The sequence below is a fragment of the Notechis scutatus genome, chromosome Z, assembly GCF_049901735.1.
Source record: "Notechis scutatus isolate UNSWTSFEM ecotype Mainland chromosome Z, rNotScu1.2, whole genome shotgun sequence".
Classification (NCBI taxonomy): Eukaryota; Metazoa; Chordata; class Lepidosauria; order Squamata; family Elapidae; genus Notechis; species Notechis scutatus.
In genome coordinates, this window is record NC_142025.1 from 83,540,561 (window position 1) to 83,553,153 (window position 12,593).

At 41.8% G+C, this 12,593-nt stretch overlaps 1 protein-coding gene across 3 annotated transcripts in view; it reads right to left on the reverse strand.

Moving 5' to 3' along the window:
- Positions 1-9,197, reverse strand: part of ANKRD17 (ankyrin repeat domain 17) — a 125,944-nt gene extending 116,747 nt beyond the window's left edge. For 2 of the 3 annotated variants that reach the window (XM_026679873.2, XM_026679872.2), the window contains exon 1: positions 8,630-9,197. In XM_026679873.2, the coding sequence (XP_026535658.1) occupies positions 8,630-9,013 (384 nt within the window). In that variant the 5' untranslated portion in view covers positions 9,014-9,197. The remainder of the gene's footprint in view (positions 1-8,629) is intronic. The other variant, XM_026679874.2, reaches the window with a different exon arrangement.
- Positions 9,198-12,593: the final 3,396 nt, after the last annotated feature.

The window sequence follows — 12,593 nt, forward strand, 5'->3', positions numbered from 1 at the left end:
TATTAGTAACTGCTCAAATTTGAAAACATTAGAAAGCTGGGGGGGGGGGTTCCTTTCAAAAGCCTGTATATACAGATATGATTAATACCTGCTACAATAATCAGTAATTTTTCGATGATAGTCTTGCATATGGGGGTATTGGGTTTTGTATTGAGCTTTTATTTTTGTAAGCTGTGCAAAGCCATGATGAACCAGTCGGATGGCCACATAATTTTTCCAATACTAACATAATAAAAATAAAATAATTACTGTTCATATAATATTGCTATATATAATTTAATTCGCATTATAAAAACACAGTGAACTGCACTGCGCTATAGTGATTAAGACATTTGACTATAATCATGTTCAAGCATACAAGCTGATTTGATTATTTGAGAATAGTTACTGGCCAAATCTATCTGATAGCTGCTGTTGTTGTGGGGGAAAACTGATCACAACACCTTAAGTTCTTTGAGGAAATTTGGACTATAAATATGACTAATATAAGAGAAGCTACTATATAATTAAAATTCTTATAGATTAAAATCTGTATTCCGACTATATGATAATACAGTTTACCAAAAGAGCCAGTTAGTATAGAATAACACTGCAGTGTTTATTCTAAGGTTGTGCACAGCATTTGAAAGAGGTGTTTTACAAAGCATACTGGCATACCCAAAGTATGTATCTCAAATAATTTAAGAAGTCCTTCCAATCTTCCCCTAGTATTTCCCCCCAAATATTTGTAAACTGATGTTCAATCAATACCTCTACTAGGGGTCTCCAACCTTGGCAGCTTTTAAGACTTGTGGACTTCAACTCCCAGAGTTCCTCGGACGGCAAAAGCTGGCTGAGAAACTCTGGGAGTTGAAGTCCACAAGTCTTAAAGTTGCCAAGGTTGGAGACCCCTGTAGCAGACTGTCAGCTAAGTGAAGTAGCTATGTATGCACATCATAGAGGAAAGAATCTTTAGTCTTCAGTTGTTATAAAGCCTTCCTTAAGATGTGACTGTTTTAATGCTTCAAGATGAATTTTCACACCAACATTGTTTGTCACAATCCTATTTTGAATGCTTCGCATAGTCTTATCAAGTTAATTAGTCAAATTCTTTTCACCTTCTTTTCTGAAGCAGAACCCCTGTAATTAAAATAGGGGGCTTACTGAATACGTCTAAGATTTCAAACTTCTGTCTGTGAACAACAAAACAAACTTAGGTACAGAAATAGGCTCATATTTATTTTCCAAACATTATCACTGCACAGATTTTGTATATAAGTATTTGATATTTTATCATTTTAAAATAAACAAAGCTACAATGTAGACTTATAGGCTTCCCAAACATTGAATACAGAAAGAAATGAGTTATTAATGATGTCAAATGATGTTCAATGAGATTAACAAAGAAAATAACACAAGCACTAATAGTTATCATGATTTACCCACATCAGTAATTTAGATATATAGTAAATCTTTAGAGTACATCCTGTTTCTACTATTACAGAAGTGAATGTTTATTCAGTTGATTGGAGACTTTGGGCAAATCATTGCTTCCCAATTTACCCTATTTCATACATAAAGGTATGGTTGAAATGTTCTAATTTTCTTGAAGAAATAGAACTTAAAATAAATAAGAAATGCATACCATTTTAAAAACTAAAATACATTGAATTTATGGCCTACATTTTCTCTGAAACATAAATGTTTTCTCATTTTATTCTCTAGGAAGTATACTGATTTAGATTAGAGTAACTTAACTGGCACAAACTCACCCAATGTGCACCCTAGCGAGGGGAACTTTCAGCTGAGCCTTCCCAATCCAATTCCTTGATAACTATAAAGGTAAAGGTTTCCCTGTCAATTGTAGCCTACAATTCTACCCTATTCCAGGTATACAAAAAGCAACTGATCACCTAACCATAGTAATGTTGACTTAATTGATATGAGATAAGTGTTTTCTGGACACAAACTAAGCAGTTTCACATTTTTCATTAAATAATCACCCCTTTACTGAATACTAGACAAAGACACAATTTACAAAGCATAATCTCATGCTTACATAATGCAGTCTAATTTAAGGAAGCCACATTAAAAATATTTAGGTCATCTACATCAGGGGTCCCCAACCGCCGGTCCGCGGACCGGTACCGGGCATGGAACAAGCCTTACCGGGCCGCTGGTTGCTGGGCGCCGCCATCTTTTTGGTAAAAAAGCAATTTTTCGTCAAAAAGATGGCGGCGCCAGCGCTTGGTGAGCTTTTCCGGTAGAAAGCCATTTCTACCCAAAAGCTCACCAGAGCGCTTGAAAGCCGCTGATTTGACGAAAAATCACTTCTGGTGACGCCACCGGAAGTGATTTTTCGTCAAAAAAGATGGCGGCGCCCAGCTGACGCCGGAACCGGGCGCGGCGTCGAAAAGGTTGGGGATCCCTGATCTACATGACATTTACATGCTGGCTAGTACTTCCCTTGCCATCCATTGGATTCCTTGTTTCAACTGACAGTTTATATGTGTATTTTAATAAAAGAAAAATAAATGGAAAACTAAAATGGTACATCATTGTAAAGTGCCCTTGGAGCCCATTTAGAATACAAAATCATTCCTAGAAAATAAAATATTGGAGTTTGGCTGGAAGCCTATTAATTTGTTTGGATATATAACTACAAAATAAAGTAAACTGAAACAGTAAACAGTATTCTAAGGGACTAGAGTTACCTGCCTTCTAGTAAATGAGTACCTTCTAACAAATGTCTCCTAAGGCTACCATTTTGAGTTACATCTAACATGGTCTCAAAATTCTAAGTGAGCTTTTAAAAAGGACATATCTGATATGTGATAGTTGAAACTGAATTGCTTTAGTGCCAACCTGCCTTCTCATTGGAGAACAATTATTTGTATATAATCAAACTCAGAAATCCATCAATGACTAGTTTCTCTGTTTAAGGCCACAATGGCTACCCAAGTGCTAGCTAGGTTTTGTTAGCTTATTGAAACAATTGGTTAACAGCTTGTACTTTGTCTACCAAATCCATGACTTATTCCCTGTATTAATTATAATCAACAAAATTAGAGTCAGCTGTAGCATTCTTCACATATCAAATACAATTTTATTTCTACATTTAATTTATGGCCTACATTTTCTCTGAAACGCAAACATTTTCTCATTTTATTCCCTATGAAGTATATTGATTTAGAGCAGTGGTTCCCAAACTTTTTAAGTTCACCGCCCCCTTGGTGCTACAAACTCATCCTCGGTACCCCCCACCCAGGGGTGGGATTCCAATTTCTGTGGGCATGGCCTAATTTGAGGGTGGCTTGCTGGTCATGTGACACTCTCTCTCTCTCTCCCCGCTCCCCACCACCACCACCACCAACGCCAGAAAGCCACCATCAGTCAAAATTCATATTAGTGGTCTCCGGGATTTAAAATTATGAGTTTGGTGGTCCCTGAGGTTCAAAAGTTTGGCGACCCCTGATCTAAAGGGGTGAGCTTGAGAGAGGGAAAGAGAGAAAGAAAAGAGAGGAAGAGAGGAAGAAAAGGAAGAGAAAGGGGAAAGAAAGAAAAAGGGACAAAGAAGGGGGGATGGAGGGAGGAGAAAGATAATTAGATATCTATTCTAGTCCAATCGCCTGCTCCAGCAGGGTTAGAAGAGAGTATGTGTGTGTGTGTTCTCCTTGTAATTTACCAGTACATTTTGGTTTTGCCTTCTTCAGAATTGGCACTGTAATACATTGGGGGAAAGTAATTTTTAGGGTGGAGATCTGGTCCAATGGATCCTGTTTAAAGCCTTAACAAAATGTGAGAGCTTCCCGATAGTCTTGACCATGTTTCGTCCACAAAACCTTTCATAGAATCCAAAGAGGTTTCAATGTGCCGACAAAGATGTTTCAGTGTGGAAAAGGGCCTCAGTCCAAACCAGGCCTCATTCAATCTGATGCATCAGGTCTCTCTCTCTTTCTCTCTCTCTCTCCCTCCTTCCCTCCCAGACTGGCTTTGCTCTACTTTCCCGATGTGCCTGCGGGACTGGCGCTTCGAACATGGATGGATGGATGGAGAGAGATGGGGGGGGCAGGCAGGCAGATAGATAAGATATAGTGGTAGTAGGTAGTATAGGTAGTAGGCAGGCAGGTAGGCAGGAAGGCAGACAGACCTTTTGGATGGATGGATGGATGGATAGGTTAGATAGGTAGGTAGATAGGTAGATAGATCTAGATAGATAGATAGAGATATAGATAGATAGATAGATAGATAGATAGATAGATAGATAGATAAGATAGGTAGGTAGGTAGATGGGTAGATAGATCTAGATAGATAGATAGATAGATAGGCAGGCAGGCAGGCAGATAGACCTTTTCGATGGATGTATGGATAGGTAGATAGGAAGGTAGATATATCTATATTGGTAGATAGGTAGGTAGGTAGGCAGGCAAGCAGGCAGGAAGACATACCTTTTGGATAGATGTATGGATAGGTAGATAGATAGATCTATTTTGGTAGATAGGTAGGTAGGCAGGCAGGAAGGCACGCAGGCAAACAGACAGGCCTTTTGGGTGGATGGATGGATGGATGGATGGATGGATGGATGGAAGGACGGACAGATAGACAGACAGACAGAATGTGACAGCAGCAGCACTTTGGGAAAGCGGTAGTGGTGGCTTTTCCCAACGTGTTGCTGCATTCAAGGTGCCGCTTCCAGTGCAGTACACCAGTCAATAGGGTGAGCCTGCAGGGTCGGCGCGTCGAACACCCCCTGCCACCTTAGCGTCCCCAAGGGGGCTGGCGGAGGGGCGCTAAGAGGCAGCAGGGGGGCATTCAAGGCGCCGGACAGCCCTGCAGGTTCACCCATTGACTAGCACCACTCCAGAGCCGGGCGCTCCAATGCGGAAGCGGTGGCATGTTACCTGTCGCCATGGCTGCGTCGACGTGCCGACCCCTGCCACCTCTTAGCGTCCCTCTGCCGGCCCCCTTGGGGACGCTAAGAGGTAGCGGGGGAGCATCGAATGCAGCCGCAGCAGCACATAACGTGCTACCACTTCCACATTGGTGGTCCTGGCTCCTGAGTGTTACTACAGTCACTACAGTTACTACAGCCTCAAATGCCCCCTGCCGCCTCTTAGCCCCCAAGGGGGCCAGCAGAGGGGCACTAAGAGGTGGCAGGGGGTGACGCATCGAACACAGCCGCAGCAGCACATAACATGCCACCGCTTCCGTATTGGAGGCGTTGGCTCCGGAGCAGTGCTACAGTCAATGGGTGAATCTGCAGGGCAGGCTGGTACCTCGAACGCTCCCCTGCCACCTCTTAGCATCCCGAAGGGGGCTGGCAGAGGGGCGCTAAGAGGCAGCAGGGGGCGGTGTGTCAAACGCAGCCGCAGCGGCACATAATGTGCCACTGCTTCCTCATTGGAGGTGCTGGCTGTGGAGCGGTGCTACAGTCAATAAGTGAACCTACATGGCCGGTGCCTCGAATGCCTCCCTGCCACCTCTTAGCGCCCCCTGGCCTCTTAGCTCCCCCTAAGGCATCCCACTGCCCCCCGGGGGTGGTATTGCCCACTTTGGGAACCACTAATTTAGAGTAATTTAACTGGCACAAACTCACCCAATGTGCACCATAGCAAGGGGAACTTTCAGCTGAGCCTTCCCAATCCAATACCTTGATAACAATAAAGGTAAAGGTTTCCCTGTCAGTTGTATCCATCTCTAGGGAAATGTGCTCTTCCCCGTTTCTTGGCTGAAGGAGCTGACATTTCCATTCTCATGGAAAGCACATGGAATGCTGTTACCTTTCCACTTACGTGGTACCTATTAATCTACTCACATTTGCATAGTTTCAAACTGCTAGGGGGGAGCAGTTAATAACTTAATAACTATATCAACATATAAAACAAAAGGTGGTATGGTTACTTTCTTCTAACTCACCTACTATAATATAAATGTGGGCTTCTGCCAAATCAGTACAGTGGTGGTATTCTCACAGTTCGGGCCGGTTCTGGTGAGCCAGTAGCAGTGATGAGCAGGGGAGGCTGAACCAGTTCTCTCCGCCGCTCTGTTGGTCCCATCTGCCTGCCCAGACTCCCATAGTCACCTTTATCCTCTGAATTTGAAGTGCAGCTGCTTTGTGCGGTACAGAATGGTGCCGCGCGGCAGCTGCTGAAGCAACTGGGATCGTGCAGGCTTGCAGGAGGTGAGTTAGAACGCCTCTGTGCCTGCGCAAACACCTCTGTGCCTGCCCAAAGTGCTTGTTGGCGCACGCATGCGCATGCGAAGTGTGTGCATGTGTGCAAAGCGGGTCCACCCAACCACGCCCACTGAACCAGTGGCAAAAATATTTGAATCCCACCACTGAATCAGTATATTTCTTACTGATGTCTACAGGGTTTATACAGTTTAGGAAATCAAAATCTGATGAAAAGTGAACATTAAATCAATCTTACTGGCTCACTATAGCATATGCTTATTTTATATTTCACATTTTACTCTCAATAAAATGTTTTTAACCACTTCCTTTTACTTGACAAACCTTATCATTTAAGTGTGTGTGTGTGTGTGTATGTGTATAAAGAGACACAGACAGATTGATTCAATTATGGTAGCGGTGAGTACACCATTGAAAGATCTGAAAGATTATTTTGAGAACAGATTGTCCTGAATAAAATCTATGTGATGATTAGAGAGCTGTCATTGAATAACAACACATCATCTATTTATCAAAAATAAATAAAAATATGTAACTCAATAATACATCTCAAACATTGAACAAAACGTTTTGAATCTAAAACACCTTGCTTTTATAGACCATCTTGACCATTTTGAAGCATTCTAAAATAAAACACAGAGGTAGAAGTTCTGTTTCTTAGTGTCTCAACATTTCTAAGAATATTTTAAAGGCTATGCCTACCTGAGGTAGTTGGTTTTGTACCTGTGTCAAAAGTAAGAATATATTCTTTTGTTATAAAAGCAAAATATTATTAGATGAGATATTTACAAACTAAACATTAACAGCTCACCTAAAGCTTAAAAGGGAGGGATCTTTATAAACCAAATGATATTTTGAAGTCAACTAGAAGAAATTGATCGGTCCAATCACCAATTTTTAAATGTACTGTGGAGGCAAGCCTCATTTTAAAAGCAATGTTACCAAGCCTGAGGTGATAATGCCTGGTTTTACACAGGGAGTTATGGTCAAAGTTGTACATAGCTACCACCTATAGATAACATAGCTCAATTCAGAAACATTCCAAATTTGCAGCGTTGATTTTTGTAGTAGAAGGAATCTCTATTTAGAATGTGACTTATCCCCACTCCTTGTTCAGCTCTTCTCCAACAGTACCTGTTTTATCTATATTGCATTATTTTTGTTTAGAGCCATTATTACGCATAGACAGAAGGACTATTCAATATTAAATGTGAGAGAGGTTCACACTGCAATGACATTAAACCCCATCCTTAGCAACATGTTCTTCATTCACTCATTTAAACAGGTTTTAAATGCTCCTGCAGAATCCTTGGGCTTCTGAAAGAAAAACTGTTACATCAGTAACCCATTTTTAAACCTTATTTTCATTATATTTGCTGTTAACATCTATACATATATGTAGGTAACTCCCGCCTTGATTCTAAAATGTTGATAATATCTAATATGCCGCTCACATGTGCTTTAAATTGGGGTTGGGGGGGCATATTTAACATTTTGAAACCATGTTGTAGTACTCTCACAAAATAGTTTCCAAGAGAGAAATCACAGAACCACAATGCTTCAGCCAAAGTCACACAAATTATGTTGTCTTAACCATTACAAACTTTTTAATAGAGCTCAAAAGTTGACAATGCATGTTAAAATGATTGCAATTACAATCATGTGCTAGGATCTCATTAGTGCTTCCAGATGCAAGTTTATGAAAGATCTAAGGCAACAAATGAAGACATACTTGAAAGCGCACATCACTAATCTTGGTTCTGAGTATTAACACTTAGTACAGGGCTAAATTAATTTTCCAAATACCCAAGCCTTCCCATTATTTTTTCAAGCGTCTAAGTTTCCTTCTCCTCCTCCAGCCTATCCCAAAGTTCAAAATTTGTTAGGATACGCTCCAATGCTATCCTCCAATGCCAGGATACCAGTAGGAAGGAGAAACAGACATCTGACTGCAATATTTAAAAGATAAAGTCAATATTCTCTAACATACAATTCTTAAAAACACAGGATGAGTCTAAGGAATAGGAAATAAAGACCATCCCAGGACCTCGTCGGGTGAGAGTTTACTTGACCCCCTTCCATCGAGACTGCTACAGAAACCAATTTAACGCCAGTCTCTAAGTCTGCTACCCTCCTGGGAACAAGAGCCGGAGGGAGGAGTCGAATCGCCCTGTTTCCGTTCCACCCTGGGCAGGTCAATGCCCTCGCGATCTCTTCTCCGTCTCCTGGTCCAGCTGCGGGCGGGCACGGCTAAACCAGGCGCCGCCCGTCGGAGGGCTCTGGTGCCGCGCGGTCTTCTCTTTTCCCGGCGCAGCGCTGCGGTTTCCAGCGCCGTCGCCGCAAGGACGAGGTTATCAAACCAGACCCGACCCGTAACTCCGGAGACTCTCGTTTCCTTCCGTCCCTCAAAGACCCCGGGACAAAAAGAAAGATAACCCCGGCGAGCCCGTCACCTACCTCCGATACTTCTTCCTCGTCTTCCTCTTCCTCGTCTTCCTCTTCCTCTTCTTCCTCCTCCTCCTCTTCCTCCTCCTCCTCCTCCTCGTCGTCGTCCTCTTCTTCGTCGCTGGCACCGCAGCTGCTTTCGCTACTACTACTGCAGTTGGTGCCACCACTTTCCACGCCCGGTTGCCGCCGCCGGTGCCGCCGCCGAGTCCAGCTTCGCTTTGGTGGCGGCTGAGAAGGCGGTGGCAGCGTTAACGACGCTGACAACGGCGGGGGTTGTTCCTGTGACGGGTCGCAAACCCTGGCGAGCCCCTCGGCCGAGCACGGAGAAGAACTGGACTTTCCCTCAACACCGCTGCCCTTCACCTCCGCCCGGGCAGGAGAAGGCGGCTCCATGGTTGCTCGCGCCACCGCTGGCTTCTCTGCTCTCGCAGCCGGTCACCTCCAGGACCGTCGCGGAGCTGAGGAACTCGCGAGATGTGAAAGTCAGCGGGGCCGACCCGGTTTGCTTTTTTACTACAGCTGCTGCCGCTTCTGCCACCGTCCTGCGCTGCGATCTGCCCCGCCCATGTTTTTCGTCAGCCTCGCCGTTCTTTTCGCGCAAGCGCAATCACACTTTACCGCAGCCGGAAAAGCAGCAACTCCGGTTTTTTTACTATTCTCTGCGCAAGCTCTGGGCTTCGGGCTTCCGCGTTCGGAGCATGCGTCATCGTGATGCGCCCTCTCGCAATGACGTGCTTCAAAACTTGGGAAGGCGACACGTGCCTTTCACCCTAGTTCTTAAGCCGCTCTCTTTTCCTTGACGGGAATTTCCATGGGCCAGAAGGAAGGGGGGGGGGTAAAAAAAGGGGGAGGGGAGGGTTGGAACTTGAAAACGGTAACAAGTCCGGGTCAGCTTTCCTAAACGTGCTTTATTGAATAAACTTCCGGTTTGGGATGGCTCTGTGCGTGCTTCTCGCCATTCTCCCGATTAAATGTTTTCAGGCTTCTAGACTGAATAAACAGACTGCTCGTCGGCTAAATGAAATATTTCGTTATATTTTATTTTCCTTCTACGAACTGTTGAGATGACAACAAGATTCAAAAGATCAACAGTTCGCTTAATTTCAGATGCGCCATTATTTTTTAATGCTGCATCATTACCTGCCGAACCAGGGGAAATGAAGGAGAGGGAGTCTTGAATTAATTTGCTAAATGAGTTCCTGGTTCAGATGCCGACCCAACAAGATTTGGCAAAAGGTTAAAAATGATGTAAAGCAGATGGAAGAAAAAATGTCTCTAGGCGAAGACCGGCTAAGCAGCTGTAAAACTGTCACTCAAACTAAGCATAGTATTTTGGATAAATGAGTTATTGAATGGCATAGTCACGCAGGAAAAAAATTACATGTGATTGGCATTGAAAACTCCAAATCTACCAAACCTCGTTGAATTTATGGAGGATTTTTTCAGAAAGCTCCTTTGGGAACAGAACATGGAGTCAAGATGGAACATATGACTAAATTCCTTTTGTAAGACAAGATTGGAACGAGTTCTAAAATTATCGTTGTGCAATTCTTTGATATTACTACAAGAGATGAGATTTTACATATCTTCCACTAGGAATCAGTAAAGTTTGTCTTCTAGCCAAAGAAACCAATTTAGAATAGAATAAGAATAGAATAGAATTATTTATTGGCCAAGGGTGATTGAACACAAGAAATTTGTCTCCTTGCAAAAGCTTGCGTGCATATAAACAGCAAGTAATAGGTCATAGATAATAAATCATAGTTACAATCATTAAGTTACAAACAGCTGATAAATCATAAACCAATAGGAAAAGATAGAAAAGATGAGATGAGATGAGAAATTAGTGTTTTGGAAAGTATTCAGCAGAATGAGGGGGGGAAACTTTGTTTCTGGTTGCTTTGGTATGCAATGCTCTCTAGCAGCTTCCTGAGTGGAGAAGTTAGAACTTGTGTCCAGGATGTGAGGGGTCTAGATATTTTCTCAACCATCTTTCTGGTTTGTGCAGTATAAAGATTCTCAATGGAAGGCAGGCTGGTTGTAACTGTTTTTTCTGCAGTCCTCACTTTCTGTTGAAGTCTGTACCTGTCCTGTTTGGTTGCTGTGCCAAACCAAACAGTTATGGAGGTACAAATGACAGATTCAGTAATTCCTCTGTAGAACAGTATCAGCAGATGTTTGGGCAGCCTGAGCTTTCTGAGTTGACACAAGAAGAGCATTCTTTGTTGTGCCTTTTTAATGATGATTCTAATGTTAGATGTTCATTTCAAGTCCCTGGAGATCATAGAATCTAGAAACTTGAAGGTGTCCACTGTTGATATTGTGTAGAATAGGAGAGCTTTTAAAATCTACTATCATCTCTACAGTTTTAAGAGTGTTCAACTCCAAATTGTTCTGGCTGCACCACAGGGCGAGTTGATCTACCTCTCTCTATACAAACTCATCATCATCTCAAATGAGACCAATGGCTGTTGTATAATTTGTAAACTTCAGTATTTTAACAGAAGGATACTTCAAGATGTAGTCATTGGGGTATGGAGAGAAGAGTAATGGAAGGGGTAATTGAATAACTCAATGGATATTCAATCTGATTTTACCTAGCTTCACCTGCTGCTTCCTATTAGTTAAAAAGCTTAAAAATCCATCTACAAGTCTGGTCAAGTACAGGTAGTTAAGTCAGTTTAGAGAAGAGGATTTCAGTAATTGTGTTGAATGCTGAGCTAAAGGGATCTTTGCATAGCTCTTGGGGGATTCAAGATGTTTTAAGATAAAAAACAAAAACATTCTGGGCCAACCATTATTAGAAGTCTTCAATGCAGTTTTAGAGGAGGCAAGCTAATATCACACTGATCCATCACTGATTAAAAATTATAGACCGATATCTCTTTTGAAGACAGACTATAAGATATTCGCAACGATCATAGCTGAGAGGTTAAAAAGATTTTTAAATCAATTCATTCATAGAGATCAAAATGGCTTCTTGCCTAGAAGATAAGTTAAACACAATATAAGAGCAATATTAGACATCCTAGAATTCTATGAAGTTCATAGTGCACAACAGGTAGCATTCCTCTTTTTAGATGCCCAAAAAGATTTTGATAACGTTAAATGTTTAATGTATAATTTTTTATTACAACAACTTAGATATATGGACTTTGACAAAAACTTTTCAAATACCATCATGGCGTTATATACTGAACAAGAAGCCAAAATATTAATAAATGGAGAAATGACAAAAAAATTCAATATACACAAAGGAACCAAACAAGGATGCCTGTTGTCACCATTGCTATTTATACTCACATTGGAAGTGCTAGCAAGAATGGTTCGGCAAGAACCACAGATTAAAGGCCTAGAAGTTAAAAAAGAGACCTTTAAACTTCAAGCCTCTGCCAATGACTTGATGTTTATTATGGAAGCTCCGGAACAAACAGGCCTGAAACTATTTAGAGATACTTGAAGAACATGGCGATGCTCCTGGATTAAAAATCAATAAAAACAAGACTAGAATGATTGTTAAGAATATGACTAATAAACAGAAAGATAATTTGGCTAAGAAGTTAGACGACCAAACTGTAAATAAAAAATCTTGGAATTAACATTTCGGTGAGATGCATTACAGTTAAAGAAGATAACTATGATAAATTGTTGAAACAAATAAAAGAGGACCTGGGAAGATGAAGTAATTTAAGACTCTTTACTAGGAAGAATATCGGCAATCAAGATGACTATAATGTTAGGGATAACATTGTTTTACCCTAACTGTTTTGGGTAAAGATAATAAAATGATGAATCATGGTTTGTCAGATAAAGTGTATGTGACTTTAAGCTAAAGGAATGTAATTAAGGGTGCAGCTGTAAAAGTACTATATAAGCAGCAAGGCACTCTCTGGCTTACTGATCCCTAATTACTGGCTGGCTTATTGAAGACTGCATTCTTGCTGGATCGGGGAGGAGAAGAAGTGTTGGATTA